Genomic DNA, 20827 nt, shown 5'->3' on the forward strand with positions numbered 1-20827 from the left:
CGGGACAGCTAAGTCTCCGCGGGGAGGCGAGGGCGACAGTTGCCCTGGGTGACGGACGCGCTGGGGGCGGGACCGGCGGGGGGCTGTCGCAGAAGTGATGCAGAGCCCGCCTGGCGTAACAAAGCCGGAGCGCGGGCGGCGACGCTGGCTGACGGCTGTGGGCACGTGCTCCCGGCAGGCTCTGCGCAGCTGCGCACCTGCCCGCGGCGCCTGACGAATCGCCGCCTCCGGTGGGCGCCGGAAGACGCGTTTGAGGTAAGCGAGAGACCCAGCTGCGGCGAGGCGGACGCCGCGGCCGGATGCCCCGCGGACCGTGGAGCTGGAGAGGGTCCTCGGACCGGCTTCCCCTCGGAGACCCGGGGCGCCACGCCCCGCTCTGTTGCCGTCGAGCCGGAGGGTGCTTGGGGCGGGGACAGGGGGGGCTGCCCTGCGCGTTGTAGGGTGCTCGGCGGCGGCCGTGGCCTCCACCCTCTAGATGCCCGGCAGCCACAAAGGTCTCCAGCTTTGCCGGCGGTTCCCAAACCACCCCTACTCTGGAGAGCGGCTGTGGGCCGAAACCTCCTAGTGGAATCCACTCCCGGCTTGTTCGACGGGGCGGTAGTTTGAATCCGCTGACGGCGCCACGGCGCGCTCCTGGAACTTGCCCTGTGGCGGTACAGCCCTGAAGGGAAGTAGCCTCTGCCCCCTTAAGGCAGAGGGCGAACTGGTGGAAGACGAGGCGAAGCTCCCCACTCCTCCCCTCCTCTGGCCCTCGCACTTTGGAAGGCCTCGGAAGTGCAGCCGGGGGTGGGAACCCATGGCCCAAGGCAGTTCCTCAGGTGGAGCCTGGGCCCAACTCACGTCTGATCCCAAAGCCGGTCTGCTTTCCAGTTGTTTTCCTCTCAGTCTGAGTATTTCTGTTGTGTAAAAGCATTTGCATGTCTTTTATAGCACTGTGATTAAGAAGCATTTGGAAAGATAGCTATATATTACCTTTTTTTTTTTTTTACAAGCCCCCCTCCCCCCCGTAATTACCCTGGAAAGTCTACAGAAAAACTACTGTTAACAGTAGTAACAGTTAACATCTAACAGGAAGTTAGAACAACGTACTTTTCTGGATATGACCTTTAGGTGTCATTTCTTTACCTAAAAGATGCACATTTGGGTCTTGTATCTCGCAACCTGGAAGAAATGGTATGCCTGCAGACTTCTAAGAACAATTGTACAAAACTGCATTACTTCACTGCGCATTTTTAAAACATAAAACGTTCATAAATTTAAATGGTAGCAAAATATCATAGATGTTGGCATTTACAAGTGTCACATCCCTGGGGACTTGGGTGGCTTAGGCAGGTAAGCGTCCCAGTCTGGGTTTGGTCCTGATCTCGTGGGTTGTGAGAAGGAGCTCTGCACTGGGCTCTGCTCAGCGGGGAGTCTGCTTGGATATTCTCTACCTCTGCCCCTTCTGCTGCTCATGTTCTCTCTCTCTAAGTAAAATCTTAAAAATAAAATGTTACAACCCTCTTTGAAAAGTACTGAAATCTAAGGACAGTTTGATACCCATCAACATCTATTTAAAAATATGAACTGATTAAAACAAATTCTTCTTTCTTCTTAAATTCGTAATTGTATTCAGATTCTCCTTTCTACACAGAACTTTATTCTAACATACTTATGATCAAATGGTCAAGACTTACTGAGTACTCGTGTCAGTTTGATGTGCAAAAGAAAACTAACTTGAAAGTGAAACTTCAAGACCCTAAGGCTAAAATATAAAGCAGTGCCTTGTTTTTCCAGATGGAGAAATGTCCTTATTCCTACTAAGTTGACAAACAGTAGGAATGTATTACATGTGTTGATAGTTATTAATGTTGCTGGAAGTTACCACAGTGAGATGGGTGGCACTGTTCTCCCCTCCACAATTCTTTTATCTGTGGATACGTATCACATGTTGCTAGAATGAGACCGATTCAGCCCAATTTTATTCTTTTAAAACGTGTATAATCTGGTAACTTGTTCATATGAAAGAGGTTCTGTTATAGCAGTCTCTCAAGTTTTTAAAAACTCCTTTCCACACAGAAATCTGTTAAAAATTTTTTTACTGACAGTTCAGCTAGGTCCTCCTTCACTTCTTCTGAAAACAAAATTTGAAATCACCTGACTAGCAGGCGGCTTTGTTACCAACTCACTAAAGCTACTTTCTGTTTCTGGGAAGTATACCAAACATTTTAACAAACAGTTTTACTAAATGACTCTTAAACTTGACGGTGACCATGTTTGCATTAAGCACATCAGAAAGTTGGAAGGTGGTAACTGATTTCCTTAACAATAACTGCCTGCACACCTTGCTTTTAAATGGGCTTTTTTTTTTTTTTTGAAAGATTTTATTATCCATTGACAGAGATCACAGGTAGGGCAGAGAAGCAGGCAGAGAGAGGAAAGGAAGCAGGCTCTCCACTAAGCTGGGAGACCGATGCGGGGGTCGATCCCAGGACCCTGGATTCATAACCTGAGCCAAAGGCAAAAGCTTTAACCCACTGAGCGACCCAGGCACCCCTAAATGGGCCTTTAAAATGGGCTAGTGGTAATCACTGTTGGAAGTTCAGCAGGTAAAAACCAGATAGCACGACTGAGCAGAAACGTTGAAGGACAACTGTTCAGTTATTATTACAAAAAGCCATTATAGACTGAATCAAGATATGAGAAGCCCTAGTAGAATAAAATCCTAGAGTTGGCCCAGGAATGTTTCAAAAGCAGAAAGATGGAGGCAAGAGATATATGAAAACTGTATTTTTTATTTAATTTTTCTGTGAACCTAAATCTGGCCTAGAAAGGGAAAATACTGATGGTGATAGGTAGTGAATAATAAAACCATTTGCAAGGAAAAGAATTTAATCACCTTGTAAAGTGAGGATCATTTCTGAGGAAAGCATGTGTGATTGGGTCTGAAAGAACAGAATGACTACTTTGTTTTTGCTTTTAGTTTTATTTGTCAGAGAGCCATCGAGCAAGCACCAATGGGGAATCAGGCTCCCTGCAGAGCAAAGAGCCTAGTGCCAGGCTCCATCCCAGGACCCTAGGATCATAACCTGAGCCGAAGGCAGATGCTTAAGCAACTGAGCCACCCTGGGATCCCGAATGCCATGATTGTTAAGCAGTAATGAGGAAAGTTACAGTAAGCATAATTAAAAAAAAATATTTATTTAGGGGTGCCTGGGTCCTGCTCTGCAGGGAGTCGGCTGCTCCTTTTCCCTCTGCCTCTTTGCTCCACTCATGCTCTCTCAATAAAATCTTTCTCTTTTTTAAAGATTTATTTGACAGAGATCACAAGTAGGCAGAGAGGAAGGCAGAGACAGGGGGAAGCAGGCTCCCTGCTGAGCAGAGAGCCCGATGTGGGGCTCGATCCCAGGACCGAGACCATGACCTGAGCCGAAGGCAGAGGCTTAACCCACTGAGCCACCCAGGCGCCCCTCAAATAAATTAAATCTTAAAAAAAAAAATTTATTTAGAGAGAACACAGAAGCAGGGGGAGGGGCAGAGTGAGAACCTCAAGCAGACTCTCTGATGAGGGCTGAGCCCCATGCAGGCTGATGCCAGAACCATGACCCAAGCTGAACGCAAGAATCAGATGCTCAACTGACTGAGCCACCCAGGTGCTCCAAGTAGTTTCTTTCTTAAAACTTAATGTCATTTATTTCTTTACTCTGGGAGGTGATAAAATTTTTAAGGTGATAAAAATTTGCAATACCTCTAGGGTAATCTGTTCCATTTCTTGAATTTTAATTATTAGCAAATGTTATCTAAAACCTTTCTTAGGGTGCCTGGGTGGCTCAGTGGGTTAAGCCGCTGCCTTTGGCTCAGGTCATGATCTCAGGGTCCTGGGATCGAGTCCCGCATCGGGCTCTCTGCTAGGTGGGGAGCCTGCTTCCCTCTCTCTCTCTGCCTGCCTCTCTCTCCATCTACTTGTGATCTCTCTCTGTCAAATAAATAAATAAAATCTTAAAAAAAAAAAAAAAAACCTTTCTTAAACTGTTAAGACCAAAACCATTCAAAAGGAATATGAGGTCAGAAAAATTAAATTCTCTGATTTACCATTTGAAAGGCCGTTCAACACCTGTTATTTATTTATTTATTTATTTTTTAAATCTTTTTTTTTTTTTTAAAGATTTTATTTATTTATTTGACAGAGAGAGATCACAAGTAGGCAGTGGGCAGAGAGGCAGGCAGAGAGAGAGAGGAGGAAGCAGGCTTCCCGCTGAGCAGAGAGCCCAATGCGGGGCTCGATCCCAGGACCCTGGGATCATGACCTGAGCCGAAGGCAGAGGCTTAACCCACTGAGCCACCCAGGCGCCCCTAACGCCTGTTATTTTTGACAGCACTATAGTAGAAATGAGGGTTGAAATGGTTCTATATTCTAAATAGCAAAAGACCAACTTGCCATATAACTGGCTCTTTGAAAAAGCTCACAGGGATCCTAACAAAGTAGCAAAAGACCAACTTGCCATATAACTGGCTCTTTGAAAAAGCTCACAGGGATCCTAACAAAGCAAATGTGTGTCTTTGGGAAAGGATGAGAGAATAATAAACTGCCCATCTCCTTTCAGATGATAATCACTGATGTCCTTTCATGCTGGAATTGCCATTTTTGCTTGCATTGATCCTCCTTCCCTACCACCCCATTCCAACTTCAGTATTTTTATAGTAACATTAGCGAAGAACTGATAAAGAATGGAACAGGAATATTTAAGTGTCTTATCCTCTCCACCACCTTTCTTTTCTCTGAAATGATGGTAGTTATGGATCTGTCCCACCTACCTCTGGATATTGCTGTAACCATCAAAGAAGGTAATGTGTGAGAGTACTTCAAAACAAAAGAGTAAGTCTGTGCTTCGTTTCCGTAGTGTAGTGGTTATCACGTTCGCCTCACAAAAGAGTAAGTCTATGTAATTGTTACTCATTCTTTTTTATTTCCAAAGCAGAGTAAATTAATTTTAATAATTAAAAGTTGATGAATAATTATACAAATAAGGAAACAGTCATCCAAACTGTTTTGGATACTTTCTTGATAAGGGTGTAAAGATATAGCTCAGCAGTGACATGGCCATAAAAGATGGCTTCTTTCTCCTAAGGACTAGGAAAAATTTATTTACCTTCTTATTTCCTCTAGGTTTTCACATTTGCAGTTTATTCACGATCAGAAGGTGATAGTATCTGAACACATCCCTCTTCCTGCACTAGCTGGGAAAAACATTAAGAGGTATGTCTGCTCTTATTATGTGTATGTGTGTATTTATATATTTATAGTTATGTGTGTATATGTAATATCTCCTTCAAAATATCAGTGGAGTATACTTGGCTTAGAAAATACGCTATTTAGCTACTTAAAAAACACCACTAGGCACTGTGAATTTGCTTAAGTTGTGAAGAATATTCACTAAGTCCATGTGTGAGCTTTTAAGTTCCACTATGTCCATTTCTGTTCCCATTACTTAAAACAGAAACCTAAATGTGGTTTATTTTCTTAAGGATGCCATGTGTTGTGCTTAGCAAACTTTTACCTTTCCTTGTCTTCCTCTTCTGTCTTCTCATTTAGCAGTATTAAAAAAAAAAAAAACAAAATAAAACAAAACCACCATTCAGTGTCTTTTTTGATTACATTAAAGACCACCAAAAATGGTACTTAATGCTATCAGGCAATTAGGTCTTTTAAGAAAAACCAGACTTGTGACTAAAAGGAAACATTTTCTTGGAAACTTTCATTGTTCTGGCTTAAATTTCCTTTAAAAAAAGTAACTTTCTATAAGTTAAAATCAGCATTTGTTAAAATGAGCATTTTCACAAATAGTAGCAGAGTCATTAAATGAAATATTAAGTGCAAAACAAAAAAATATGATTAATGAAGAAAGTTGAATGTTTTATTATTAAACGATTTATCTTCCTGCAAAGCTGTTGCTTCACTGTATAAAAATAGCACCAGCAAGTGCAGTATATTGCAAAATTAAGGTAGTATTGTTTTTATCTGACACTGAACAACTAACAAACCTTTCTCTACTGCCAATTATTTCCACTGGAAAGATTATTTAAGTATTTTGATCCCCATCCAGGGATAGATGTAAGGAAGTTAAACATTATTCCCTAAGGCTTAATGTAACAATGTCATCCTTCAATTACATGATTTTTAAAACTAGTTTTTAACCACAGATAATTTCAGGATTCTGCATATCATAACTGGAGCATAAAAATCATATGGTGTTGCAAAACAGAGGCATACTGTGTTTTTCTGCAGTCATTATAAAGTTAAGGGGTATTTTCTTCCATTAGCATTGTTGCAAGTAGTTTCTTTTTCTACTGTTATTGTCAATAGTTGCTATTTTAAAATCCTCTGTGTACCACTAATTTAAGACAACTATGCTAGATTAAGTTGTTTCATACTAGTTTATTTAGGGGTTCCATTTTCACTCCTCAATAGATTTTATGTATTTCTCATATGCTTCTTCACTCATTAATTCATCCAGTTCTGAGGGATTACTGAGTGCTATCTTGATCAGCCAACCTGCAACCAAAAAAAAGTATCATATTCCAAATAACCTTTTTAAAGAGTAAAAGTTCATTCAAAATGTGAAATTTTTGAGCCTCATAATTAATCTAGTATTCTTTATGTAAATCACTCATTACTTGTTTAAGGAGCTTTATATTTTAGCCTTAAGAATTCAGTTAACATCCTTGCATATCACAACTGAAAAGAATGCAAGTACATAGATTCTACTCTAAAAAAGTTTAAGAACTCTTAACCTCACACCTGTCAGAATGGCTAAAATAAAACAAAAAACAAGTGTTGACTAGAATGTAGAGAAAAAGGAACCTTTATGCATTGTTGGTGGGAATACAAAGTGATGCAGCCACTGTAAGACAGTATGGAGTGGCCTCAAAAAGCTAAAAATTAGAGCTACCCTACGATCCAGTAATTGCATTACTGAGTATTTATCCAAAGGATCCAAAGGCTAATACAAAATGCTATATGCACCCTTATGTTTACTGCACCATTATTTACAATTAGCCACATTATGGAATCAGCCGAAGTGTCCATCAACAGATGAATGGATGAAGATGTGGTTATGCATATGTGTTGATGTGTACAGAATGGATTATTACTCAGCCATAAAGAAAAATATAAAATCTTGCCATTTTCAATAACATGGATGGAGCTAAAGAGTATAATGTTAAGCAGAATAAGTCAGAGAAAGACAAATACCACAGGATTTTAATCATATGTGAAATTTTTACAGTAAGCTCCACAACCAGCATGGAGCCCAACATGGGGCTTGAACTCATGACCCCGATCAAGACCTGAGGTGAGGTCAAGAGTTGGATGCTTAACCGACTAAGCCACCCAGGCACCCATGATATGTGGAATTTATGAAACAAAACAAAGGAAAAAAAATAAGAGACTCTTCAGTTTAGAGAACAAACTGATGATTATCAGGGCAAGGTGGGTGGAAGGATGGGTGAAATGTGGCATCGGGATTAAAGAGTATATTTATCATGATAAGCTATGAGTAAAAAGTGCACAACTGCTGAATCACTGTATTGTATACCTGAAACTGATATAAACACTATATGTTAACAATACTAGAATTAACTTTTTAAAAAAATTAAAAAAAAAAACAAAAAACAAGACCTCAAGTTGTCCTAACTATCAGCAACACTGAGGGATCCAAACACACAAGACCAGGGATATCTTTCTTTAACAGAAGGAACACCGACACTCTAACGGCTGAGGTAAAGGGGAGCTGGCAGCAGAAAGCACTACTAGAGTTAGAAAGGCTAGGTGACAGGCAACACAGAACTACAAGCTAATCTTAATTTGGCAATTCGTGTACAAAATGGCGAAGTTTTATTCTATTACCACCTATACCACACAATATGATTGGACACCTTTATGTGTGAAGACATAAATACTTGCAAGTGTTCATAAAAAGTCTACACCTGAAACACTAAGAGCTCTATAAATAAGGCAATGCTTTATTTGACAGAGATCTAAACCTAACCTTACATATTCAGCTTCTGTGTTTCCCTTTTTTAAAGCAAAACATCCCTATTTAGTATTAAAAAGTGAAAAAGATGGAGTTACTATCTGCTAAAGCTCGCTTGAAACTCTAAATGTTAACTGCAGCAATAATCCTATGAAAAAATTTCTAGCAACAACTTACCATCTTCATAACAAGATTTGTTGACAAGTCCTGGATTTTCTGCAAGAGCTTCATTAATTTCAGTTACTTCTCCTGACAGAGGAGAATAGAGTTCACTAGCAGCTTTCACACTTTCCAAAGCACCAAACTCATCTGAATTGAGAAAATTAAAAAAATATCAAAAGTCAATGACCTGAAAATATAAAATACGGAGAAGTGGTCACCCTTAATATAGGCATGATAGCACATTTTAAATATCTTTAAAGATTTTACTTATTTATTTGTGAGAGAGAGGGATAGCGAGAGAGAGCAATGAGCAGGTTGTAGAAGCAGAACTCCCGCTGAGCAGGGAGCCTGACACAGGGATTGATCCCAGGACCCTGAGATCATGACCTGAGCCACCCAAGCGCCCCAAAACATTCCAAATATATTTTAAAAATCATAGACTTTGTCATGCTCATAGCACCTGTGATTAGAGTATAAATATTCTCAATAAAGTAGACCTGTTTTAGACAGAGTCAACAACAAATGGCGATGTATCTGAATAGCAGATGTTCTGAAACCCAGTAAAACTCAATTTTCTTTCAATTTACCATGGCTCTGAAAAAGTAAATGAAAATTTTAGGAGATTCTAGTACTGGTGAACTACCTCATCAGACCACCCTTCTTGCAGATAATAATTATAAACTCTGAATAAAACAAAAAACAAATATGAAGGCTCTGAAGAGTGACCAAAGGAAGAGTCCTTTGGTCCTTAAAAGGAGCCCCAAATGGGTGTGATCTTCATTTATAGAATTTGTACTGACAACACTGCCCCATTCAAAGCACACAGTGTAACCAGAACACAGAGAAAACCAGTATCGCTTGCTTGAGAGGTCGAAGGATGGAACATGACTCTGCCAAGGTAGCTGGAAATTGAGGGCTGAAATCCTATAAAGAAGGGAGCCATGGTTAAGAAAAAGTAGTTAACAGATCCCAAAATGACCACAGACCCACATAATGGAATAAGGAGAGAACCTAAAATAACTTTAAAAAGATCATCACATGTGAACACATGGGGGAATACCTGCAAAGAAATGGAAATTTTAAAAATGGACATCCTAGAACTGGAACGTGTAATACCTAAAATGAAATTCACTGGAAGACAGGAACAACAGAAGGGTCAGTGAATGTCAACAAAGAGCACCTGAATTCAACCATATTTCAGCCTTTTGATTGAAATGAAAGACTGAAAATTTAAGAGACTTAGTCACCTGTGGGACAACACTGAGTGATCTGAACTGAATGATACTGAGAATACCATATACCCAAGTATGTGGGATACAGCTAAAATAGTGCTTGGAAGGAAATTATTCGTTAGGCCTCATTTACAAAGAACATCTTAAAAATCAGTGACCTGGGTTCTAAAGACACTAGAAAATGAACAAAAGCAGTCAGTTCATGGGAAGGAGATAATACTTGAAAGGGACAATAGTGACTTAAAAAAAAAAAAAAAGGCCTTTGGTTTGAAGACAGGCACCAACCTGTCATTTGGGGCAGCCAAAATTCTGAGAGAAAATCTCAGTCTTAGTTGGCATAAGGAACCAGAAGACAAGCTGAGGCCACTGTAACTACTGGAAAGTGAGGTGGGAAATTCCAAAAAGAAAGAGACTAAATAAGGGAGAGCCACAAATCTTGTGCATAAACTCTATCCAAGTCTCTCTGAATGATGCCTGAGCCATGCATGCACACCTGGTGTCCCACCTAAGGCTAAAAGAATTAAACTTAGATTGTAGTTGCTACCCACCACAAGGGAGACAGTATTTTACAGTATGGGTAAAAAGTACTTACTAAATTTTCTACCTTAAGAAAAATTAGAACACCTTCAGTCTAAGTTGAAGGAAGAAAACAAAGATTTGAGCACAAAATAAATGGACTATAAAAAAAAAATTACCAGTAAAAATTTGCTTCTTGGGCGCCTGGGTGGCTCAGTGGGTTAAGCCGCTGCCTTCGGCTCAGGTCATGATCTCAGAGTCCTGAGATCGAGTCCCACATCGGGCTCCCTGCTCAGTGGGGAGCCTGCTTCCCTCTCTCGCTCTCTCTGCCTGCCTCTCCATCTACTTGTGATTTCTCTCTGTCAAATAAATAAATAAAATCTTTTAAAAAAAAAAATAAATAAAAAATAAAAATTTGCTTCTTTAAGATTAGTATGATTGATAAATAGCTAACAAGACTGATTTTAAAAAAGAGAGAAAACACACAAATTGCCACATCTTTACTACTAAATCTGACAACATACCATGGAAAAATTCCCCCCAAAACATAACAAAACCAACAATGGTGTACAAAATATGAATAACCTTATTTGTATCAAAAACCTTCCCAGAAAGAAATCATCTGACTCAAGATTTAACTGTTAATTATATGAAACATTTAAAGAAGAAATAATACCAATCTTGCACATTCTCTCAGAAAGCCTGATGCTCCCCCCTGCTTATGCAAGTATGCTCTCTCTCTCTTTCGCTCTCACTCTAACAAATAAATAAAAATCTTAAAAAAAAAAAGCAAGTCAATATAACTAATTCCAAAATTTGACAAAGCCTTTATAAAAGACCAGTATCTCTCATGAATATTAATATAAAAATGATTAATTAGCAAATCAAATCCTGCAGTATATTTTTAAAGATAATTTTTGCATCACAACTACCAGGAAGGCAAGTCTGATTAAACATTTTAAAAATAACCTTATTCATCATATTAACAAAATAAAGGAGAAAACCCTTATGTGAAGTTAGTAAGATGGATAAAACAAATGTGACAAAATTCAACAATTTACCATCCATAAATGATTAAAAACAGTCAGCAAACTAGATGGAAAGGAACCTCCTCCTCTGATAATGAGCATCCAGTTGAACTATCATGCCTAAATGATGAAATCTTAATGAATTCTCAAGATCAGGAACAAGGCCAAGGCAATGATGTCTACCTCACGGCTTCTATACAACATCATACTGAGCTCAGGGCTGTGCAATATAAGGCTAGAAAAAGAAAATGCATAAAGACTGAAAAGAAATAAAGCTCTTTATTTTTTATTAATTTATTTACTTTTTAAAAAAGATTTTATTTATTTATTTAACAGACAGAGATCACAAGTAGGCAGAGAGGCAGGCAGATAGGAGAAACAGGCTCCCCGCAGAGCAGGGAGCCCCATGTGGAGCTTGATCCCAGGACATGGGATCATGACCTGAGCCGAAGGCAGAGGCTTTAACCCAGTGAGCCTCCCAGGCACCCCTAAAGCTCTGTATTTACGGATTACAGTACTGTTGACACAGAAGATCCAAAGGAATCTAGAAAATGTTAAGAATCATTGAATTTAATAAGGCCCAAAATGAAAGCAAAAACTATGACAAGTTTTAAGAAAAAAACATGGAGAGTACCTTTGCAAACTTGGTATATGCCCCAGCTGGTCAAACTTTCTCAGTTTATACTGCCCTAAGATTTTAGTAACATATTTTTCATTTTAAACTACACCTACTTACTGATAATGTGTGTCTGCTGCATACTCTACAACTTCTCCATCAGGGAATCAGACTGAACACCAACCACTGTGTTATGATCCTTGTTTACTTTCATGCAGTATTTGCTTCAAAGACACATTACTCAAGATAACACCTAATCTAATCTAATATTGGAACTAACTCTACTGAGCTATCAGTGTGGTGTCCAAAAAAGGTTGAAAATTTTAAATATCCCATAGCTGCAGGGTATATAGGATGGGAACCAGGGAGACAAAGATTCTTGGAAAAGATGCAATGTTCTATACATAAATAAAAACACTAATAACTTGGACTTGTTAAAAATTAAAGCTTATAAAAAAAGTTATGAAAATGATAAGGCAAAATCAAAAACTATTAAAAAAATATACAGAATGCTTAAAAATCAATGGTAAGAAGACAACCCAAATAAATTTGGTAAAGGCTTGACTAGAGATTATAAACAAACAAAAAAAGATGAGTAGCAAAGCACATGGATGGGTGCTCAAGAATAATTTGTCATTTCACAGTGGGATGATATGCAGTGCCTAGAACTCTCATATTGCTGGTGAAATGTAAAACAGTACAGCTACTTTGGGAAACTGGCGGTTTCCTACGAAGCTAAACATACAACTACTACACTACAAGCCAGAAATTCCACACACATACACATATACATAAATACCCACCCAAGAGAAATGAAGACATCTACCAAAACCACTTCTACAAAAAAGTTTACAGCAGCTTTATTTCTAATAGCTAAAAACTAAAAATAACACAGAAATCCATCAACAGGAGAAAAGATGAAAAGATTACATAATGGTACAATATTCGGCAATAAAAAAGTAAACTACTGATCACTCAACATAAACCTCAGTGTCATAATATTGAACCAAAAAAGCCAGACGTAATATAAAAACTGTGTGGTGCCTTTAATGAAGAAAAATAATACACAAAACTAACCTATGGTGACAGAAATCAGAGAACAGGTTGTCTCAAGAAGGGTTTTAATTGACAAGGTTTACAGTGTTTGTCTAATCGCATTGGATTATACACTTCATGAATTCACTATGTAAATTTTACATCAATTTTATAAAAGCCTTTGTCAGAAGTCTAAAGTACTTCTTAGGGATATTTACGTTAACATAAGTTTTTTAACCACAGAAAGCAGGTTCATGCTGCTCATTTTTTGTAAAGAGATGTTCAAATCAGGATCTCTTGCTTGAGAGAAGCAGAGTGGGTACAAAACATTATGAGAAAGGAACAACTGATCTCTGATGCCCAGAACACAGAAAAATGAACAGATAAAGATTATTAATCACAAGGGTCTTATTATGAACGGAAAATGTTCCTAAGAAGACCTTCAAAAAGGAAGATATGACCTAATATAATATGAGAACCAGAAAGCAGAAAAAGTTCAAACGAGATAAATGACTGGGGAAAGTTTAAGTAGAAAAAACATGGCCAATATTGTCCAAGATATTTAGAAAAAGATTCTTTACTGGCTCCAAAGAAAAACAAATATTACCTTCTCATCCTACTATTGGATATGGCCATATGACAAAGTCATACTTGAGGATTTTGCTGCCATTTTGAGACCTCTGACACAATGACGCAGAAAAAGCATGAAAAAGAGGTCTTGTCCTTGATGACCCTCCACTGTACCACTGAGCTAATCCCGTTTCCACCTATCTCCAGACTTCTTGAAGGAGATAAACCCCAACTGCAATCTTTTAGGTGAGTTTTCTGTTACTTGGATAAAAAGCACTCTAACTGGTCCTAGGTGCAAATAAGTTATTATTCAAGATAAAGGAAACATATGGCATGAATAACATACCAAGATGAGAAAAATACTCACCTTGTTTGTTCAGTTTTGTCCCGACCTCAGGCAGACTACAGTAAACAACATCTCCCAAAGCTTCCTAAAACAAACAAAACACAAACCTTTAAGAAATCAAATTAAACCTTCCAGTGAATAGAAACAAATCAAACGCTAACCTTCTATAATTCAGACAGTATGTATTTTACACCCCAGGAGCCACATTCTTTAGTTTTTCTTACAACCCTTCAAAAAATGCAGAACAGCTAGCCTGGTCCACAAGCAGCAGTGTCACAAACCATATTCCCCTCACCCCAGATACTAGCTCCTCTGAAAACAAACACACCTTGTGCTTTTCCACCTCCACAGTTTTGCTTATTAGGCCCTTTTGCCTGCAGTATTTGCTGAAATCCTTCCCACTGATCTGTACATAATAGTCCTTGCACTCTCTGAAAGACTTTGACTCCAAGTTAAGAAGTAAGCTCTCCATTAGGTGAGTTACAACCCCTGTACTACTCAGGTCATCCATCATGTAATGTTTTGTGTGTCATTTTCCACGTAGATGATTCCCCTCATAGATAAACTCCAGGAGGGGAAGACAACACTTGTACAGCATTGTACACAGTACCGTGTACTGGGCCTCAGTAGGTACACAGACAGGTCAGTGAAGATACAATTGTCAATGATGCTCAATACCTGATATTCCAACACTTCTGAAGAATACTATATACTCATTTCAGTTACAGTTTCCCTTCCTACCCCAATGGGAAATCATGTATGAGTCCATACTTGCTATCTGGCTTCTCATTTCCTTCTGTATAATTTCTCAATATGGGATCAGTGGGAATAGCGAAATTAAGAGAAAAATATTGGCTACATAAATGGTTTGCCTTTGTCTAATCTGTGCCAGTCTAGGTTTTCCCTCTTTATCCCCAGGGTCATGCACATATCACAGTGTCCACAAACGCCACCAACACTCCCACACCTTCTGCCTGCTCTTTTTTTCTCCCTTAACTGCCCCAACATGAAACACATTTCTTTCCTGAATAAGGTATATTTTTACTTCTAAGTGTTAACCTTTTAATAATCTCTTAAAACACCTTATACTGCCCTAACTTATCTTTTGCTTGTTTACTTGATTGATGTTCTTTAAAGGGCCCAAAATAACAAGGGACAGAATAAACAATTTTTTTTAAAAGGTAGAGCAATCCAATTTAGGCAAGAGGAGACCGTTTTAAGTATTTCAAGACAATCCAATACCTGTGCAAAATTGCTGATTCCCACTGTTCCAATACCATTTTCTGTTGTTATCCATTCATGCTTGTCTGTGAATTTACGCACTAAAACAGAAGACCAATATTTCAGAAAATCAGTGGTATCACTTCTTCAAAAGCACTTTTCATATCAATACTGTCAAAAGGCAAGACCTTCCCGGTATTTGTGTTTGATTTACTGACACTGCCTTTCAGTAACACACTGCCCAGGAAAAACCAGATCACATGTAAAGACGGAACATCTTCTTACGAGTACCATCATTTAGGCGAAGATGGCTTGATGTGAATGAACGCCTTTTGTATCTTTTGGAGATTTGGTTATTCCAACATCAGTCTAAATCACTCATACAAACTATTTTGGAGCGTACTTCAACTGTATACTCATCTATTACTGGTCTGTCTTACAGAAGGTAGTCTATCCCTATGTAGACTTGGGGTGAGGAGGCATAAATTTGCTCATAATGCTTGTAAGTGTTCATAAATGAGCACAGATTACTTAACCTGAAGAAAAAAAAAAGTACCTTTTTAGGTAGAGTTAACCTAAGAGGTTTCATTGCAACTTGGTTATAAAGTGGAATCTTACATGAATGAAACTGACCAAAAACTATAATTTGATTAAGTTACTAAGATTCAATTTTCATTGAATTTAAGCCTGCCCTTGAAGAAAGTGGCTACTATCATTTATTTAAAGAAGCAAACTATAAGACCAGAACTCAACAGTCACCTCAGAGCTAAGGCATTAACTGCTGGAAAGTCAAGCTCTGCTCAACCTTCAATGGACAGGTTAGCCCTTGGCTTTATGAGCGTCTTCTCTTCAAAGACATGGCCAAGCTAGTCAAGGATTCCTGAAAAAAAAACTGATTAAAGTTCAAGACATGTGAAAAAAAGCTATTTAGAATTTAATGTTCATAGTACCTGCTTTAAAGAATAATTTTTTAAAAAGCATATACTATCTTCTTAAATATATGTATTACTTTCTGAGGCCAAATATTTTTCCAAAAACAGTGCCTCAGAAGTTAATAGGACAATGGTTCATCAGTTCAAATGCTGTTTTAGAATATGCCTTTCTGGTTCACTCATATACCTTACCCCAAAGATAGCTGTCCTTAAAACAGCATTAAAATGCTTTGATTACACAGCTCTGATCCACAGCAGAATGTAACTTACTGCTTTCTTTTTCTCCTAATCATTAAAAAACTTTAATTTCATATTCTTCACTGGAAGAAGTTGTAAAATCTCTCACAAAGGGAACTTGCTTTGCTTCATTCCACTTCAAATAGCTAAAATGCTTCAGGTCAATCTGATCTTTCCATAAAGTTTAACTTTGTGTTCTAACTACAACTCTCTCCCCGCACTGCCTTTTCTTGACTACTTCAAGTTTAAAAGCTCTTTCTTGCCAGAAGCCTTCTGGAGCCCTCCAAGATTCCCAGGCCATCCAGCTGGCTCCCACAGCACTCTGTACCACTCTCCCCAGATCCTGACCCTACAACACCCAGCACTGAAGGAGCTAGTGCTTTTATCCATTCTCCCCAGCAAGGAGATGAAGTACAAGGCAAGCAAAAGCGTGGGTTATCTCATTTTCATTTGTATTCCCATTCAAACATAGTGCTTACCAAACAGTAAGCACTCAGAGGTTTAAGGAGTGAAGTAATTCTTTGGTTTTAATTAAGTAGATTCTGAGCAAAATAATCTGTATAGGTACTTGGCTACAGTCAGTTCTCCCTACCACTCTGTTACAACTCTAGAGCTGGCCGATTACAATACAAATTACAAGAACTTTAAATAAAGTTTTTTAAACTTTCTTTAGTCTAGGGGCAGACAACAATAAATATGACTTCTCTGAGACTACTGTCTCAATTTTGGCCTTGGCATCTTGCCTAATTGTAAAGATAATCCTAGGAGTATGCATTTTCCTCCTTTCAGAGTCATTAGTCAAGGGGCACCTGGCTGCTCACACACACTCAGTTTAACGATTCAGCAACCACAAATTTAGAGGAAAGACAGCAACATCATAAGGTAAATCCATGTTAAGTCCAACTAATTCCAAAGTCCGGGAGACTATTTACAAGGTCAAGCTGTTTAGGCTAAAGACAATGATTATTTTGGGACACCTGGGTGGCTCAGTTGGTTAAGCAGCTGCCTTCGACTCAGGTCATGATCCCAGCGTCCTGGGATCGAGTCCCACATCGGACTCCTTGCTCGGCAGGGAGCCTGCTTCTCCCTCTGCCTCTGCCTGCCATTCCGTCTTACTATGCTTGCTCTCTCTCCCTCTCTCTCTGACAAATAAATAAATAAAATCTTTAAAAAAAAAAAAAAAAAAAAAAAAAAAAAAAAAAGACAATGATTATTTTAATTCTCCTTTAAACCCTCAAGCCCAATAGGAAAAAAGTGGACAGATTAGGTAAATAATTACTTTCTTACTGAGTCTTTAAGAACATCATTTTTTGCTTCAAAATGAAGCGTTTTCAGTAATTTATGAAAAGTATGCATTTTCCTCCTTTCAGAGTCATTAGTCAAGGGGCACCTGGCTGGCTCAATAGGTGAGCATGCGACTCGATCTCAGGGTCCTGAGTTCAAGCCGCACTTGAATGGGGTAAGCAAGCATGGAGCTTACTTAAAAAAAAAAACAACAGGGGCGCCTGGGTGGCTCAGTGGGTTAAAGCCTCTGCCTTAGGCTCAGGTCATGATCCCAGGGTCTTGGGATCGAGCCCCACATCCGGCTCTCTGCTTGGCAGGGAGCCAGCTTCCTCCTCTCTCTCTGCCTGCCTCTAGCTACTTGATCTCAGGGTCTTGGGATCAAGTCCTGCATCGGGCTCTCTACTCAGCAGGGAGCCTGCTTCCCTCTCTCTCTCTGCCTGCCTCTCTGTCTACTTGTGATCTCTGTCTGTCAAATAAATAAATAAAATCTTTAAAAAACAAAACAAAAACAAACAAACAAAACCCCACCAAAACCCACAACTATTCCAATCACTAGTCAGATAACAAATATTGGCCAATTTTTACCTACTTGATTCTATAATATTTAAAAATGAGTAACATTTACCAAGTACTTACTATGTGTCAGGCTATATGTACAGCGGGTTACCAAGTACTTACTATGTGTCAGGCTATATGTACAGCGGTTACATTATTTCATTTCATCCTCCCAACAACTCTCTGTGGTAGAGGTTATTATCATTTCCATTTTTCTGATGAGGGAAACAGAAGTTAAGTGACGCTGCCCAAGATCACATAGCTTATTAGAGGTAGGATCAAAATGGGAACTTGGGTCTCTCTCTGTTCTTAAAAACCTTGGTGTTTCAGCCAGATCAGGGGTATTGATGTTTTGGACAATATTTAACTAGCTAACTGGAAACTGCAAAAAGCCAGCAGTAGCGCCACACTGAATAACAAAAACAAAAAGAAAAAAAAACCTTGAAATTCATTTCTTCTCTGAGACATGCTTTCCCCTTTGTATTCAAATAGGTAATTACTGATACGTGTCACCAGCAGAACTAAAGGAATACATTAGCAACAGGAGAAAAGCATCTTTATGTTTCAGGCTGTAACAAATCAATGTTATCAAGACTTCCATTTCCAAACAGGTTTCTAGAAACAGTGAACTTAATGAGACAACAGCCATCACAGGCCTATGCACCGCTAAGAAAGAAGCCCCGAGTTCTTGGAGGTCCAGTTAGCATCCCAAGCATTTGTGCCCGCAGTTAGAAAACTTTTCCCGCTGCAATAATTGTGCTAAAGTATAAAGTAGCACAGATGACTAAGACATTTGTGGGCAGGGCCCCCAGTTACTTCAACTGCATGTCTATGTGAGGCATCATTTCTGTCCCAACACATCCATAACTCAGTATAGACTTTAGCATAATGTAAGGGTCCAAAAGACTTTATCTCACTGTTTTTAGGAAACAGCCGAGCATTCAAAGTTAAGCTCACTTTTGCTAGTAAAAATCTAGCTCCAGTGCTTTAATTTTATTAAGTGCTCTTGCTTTTGTTTTACTTCACAGAGTTCTCAGTGACAGTCCATGTAGCAAACTAAAGCCTACCATGTCTCCAATTTTAGGGCCCACGATACACACACGCGCAAGAGATAACCTAAGGTTGCCAAGGAGTTTAGCGATGACTGCACGGTTCTCCAGCAGCGAGCGGCCGGAGCTCCCGCTGGAACAAGCCTGCACTCGGCTGCCGCGCGTGTGCTCCAGGCTTCCTCCTCCTGGCTCTCCAACCCGCAGGACAAAGGCTGCAGCATCGGCCACGCGACTAGGGATCCCAGGAGAAGCGAGGGCAGGGGACACCTCGCTTAACCCAGGTGGTCAGCACCGGGGAATCGAGGTAAGGAGCGACCGGGGGGGCAGGGAGGCGCCCAACTCCGTCGCCCCAAGCAGCCCGGCTCTCCCCACGTGCCTGCCTGCACTTACCGGAGAGCAGAGCCGAGCCTGTGCGCAGTGTCCGGACGGTACCGGTCCTCAGTCCCCAGGGCCGCAGCAGGCAGGGTGCGGTGGGCGCGGACGTGACGCGCAAGCTGCAGGCCGTAGCCAGCACGCTCCGCAAGGCTCGCAGCGCCATGTTCACAGACGCGCGCGGGTCGTAGTGCAAGCCGTGCGGGAACCCCGGCCCGGCAGGGGCGGGGCGGGGGCGGCCCCGGACCGGAGCGAGCCGGAGCGAGCTGGCTGGTAGGAGGGTGGTGCTTGGTAGGGGCAGGGGTGGGGATTCCAGGCCAGGCACGGCCCTGGATAGGGGGACAAGCGCGAGAGGGGCGGGGATATACGGAAGAATTGCGGCCCGGAAGGGGTGGGGGGGCGAGGGGCGGGGCCTAAGCTCAGTAGCTGGTTGGAGGGGGCGAGTGGGGCGGGACTGGACCTCGTCCCCGGGAGTCGCTTTCCGGCAAGTGAAAGTGCAAAGTCAGCAGTTCCAGCTTTGCCAGAGTGAGAGACACTAGGGGGCATTGAGAAGGGTTCCCGATAGAGATGGCATCTCGGGGCGCGCATCCGTGCACAGTGTCTTTTTGACACTTAAAAATACTGGAAACAATCCAGGAACCCAACTTTATTACTTTACAGATCCCAAGAGGCTTAGGTACCCCAAATGGGACAGACAGAATCATGAAGCTCATAGAGGTGCAAGGACTTGTCTAAGGGTCGGAAATGTCTCATTGGTGGATGCGTGGAAGGCAGTTAGCTAATGCAGGAGCAATCAAAAGCTGAAACCTACCATGGTCAGTTCCTTGCTTAAGTAGCCAGCCCCATGACCAAGACCTTTCGAGAAAAACAGAAGACATGTTCCCATTCAAGAGACGAAATAATCAAGTTCTGGGGAAAATAATTAAGTTCTGGGAGAGACCTTACCTTCAACACAAATTTTATGGAGTGGGCAGGAATCAGCAAAGAAACACCAGAGTGAGAAACACCTCAAGCTGCACATCTTCATTATTACAGGGTGGGCACCTTAAAGTGATGTGTGTGTCTGGTGGGGGGGGGTTGTTTAGAAGACCCATGCTGTTGCACTGAGCTTCTACCCCACTCATAAAATAAGCACTGTCAGCGCATCTGTCATATTCCATCTTCCTTTCCCTTGCTATGTGCCAGGGACTGTGTAAACATTACCTTTTTAATCCTCTCCAAACCCCTTTCTGATAGGTATTACTTTTGTTTCACAGGTGAGGAACTGGAGGCTCAGAAAGGTTAAATGACTTGCCCAAGAGTGGAATGGGGAAAGCATTTATAGCTCAAGCTGCTATTAGATGGCAGTAGCAGAACTTGACCTCTAGTTGGATTCAAGGTCAACTGCTCTTAAACTCTGTTACTATGTGCCTCCCTTTGGGAAGCTGATGGCTCACAGTGGTTTTCTCTAAAGTCCAGATCTTGACTAGCTTCTATAATGTCAATATTCTGTTTTTATTGTTGTTTTCTTGTAAGCCATCATAGCATACTGCAAACCATGCCCTAAAATATTTATTCCTTGTTTGATTAATGCATTTGGTGGAAAAAACAAGGTCACATACCAGTCTGTGGACAATATCACATGTCCTTCCACTAAAACAGTAGGAAATGTGTCAATTTT

General features: G+C 40.4%; 1 protein-coding gene and 1 long non-coding RNA gene across 7 annotated transcripts in view; one reads left to right on the plus strand and one right to left on the minus strand.

Moving 5' to 3' along the window:
• The first annotated feature begins 167 nt into the window (after positions 1-167).
• The window catches only part of LOC106005947, a 97659-nt gene continuing 76999 nt past the window's right edge, over positions 168-20827 (plus strand). For all 6 annotated transcript variants that reach the window (XR_006605620.1, XR_006605618.1, XR_006605623.1 and 3 more), the window contains exons 1-3: positions 168-255; positions 5147-5236; positions 18831-19099. This is a non-coding gene — a long non-coding RNA (uncharacterized LOC106005947). The remainder of the gene's footprint in view (positions 256-5146; positions 5237-18830; positions 19100-20827) is intronic.
• On the minus strand, positions 6396-19564 carry GCSH (glycine cleavage system protein H). The gene is made up of 5 exons (XM_004753928.3): positions 19186-19564; positions 14760-14839; positions 13539-13602; positions 8190-8321; positions 6396-6532 (listed from the first exon to the last, which is right to left on the minus strand). The coding sequence occupies exons 1-5, from the start codon at positions 19331-19333 to the stop codon at positions 6435-6437; spliced, it is 522 nt and encodes a 173-aa protein (XP_004753985.1). The 5' UTR covers positions 19334-19564; the 3' UTR covers positions 6396-6434.

The sequence above is a fragment of the Mustela putorius genome, unplaced genomic scaffold (assembly GCF_011764305.1).
Source record: "Mustela putorius furo isolate JIRA1106 unplaced genomic scaffold, ASM1176430v1.1 tig00000174_pilon_pilon_pilon, whole genome shotgun sequence".
Taxonomy (NCBI): Eukaryota; Metazoa; Chordata; class Mammalia; order Carnivora; family Mustelidae; genus Mustela; species Mustela putorius.

Coding starts and splice junctions, on each gene's coding strand:
- GCSH (XM_004753928.3), bottom strand. CDS start 19,333: ATGGCGCTGCGAGCCTTGCGGAGCGTGCTGGCTACGGCCTGCAGCTTG. Junction 14,840..19,185: donor AGGCTCGGCTCTGCTCTCCG/GTAAGTGCAGGC, acceptor CTTCTGTTTTAG/TGCGTAAATTCACAGACAAG. Junction 13,603..14,759: donor GAATCAGCAATTTTGCACAG/GTATTGGATTGT, acceptor TGTTTGTTTTAG/GAAGCTTTGGGAGATGTTGT.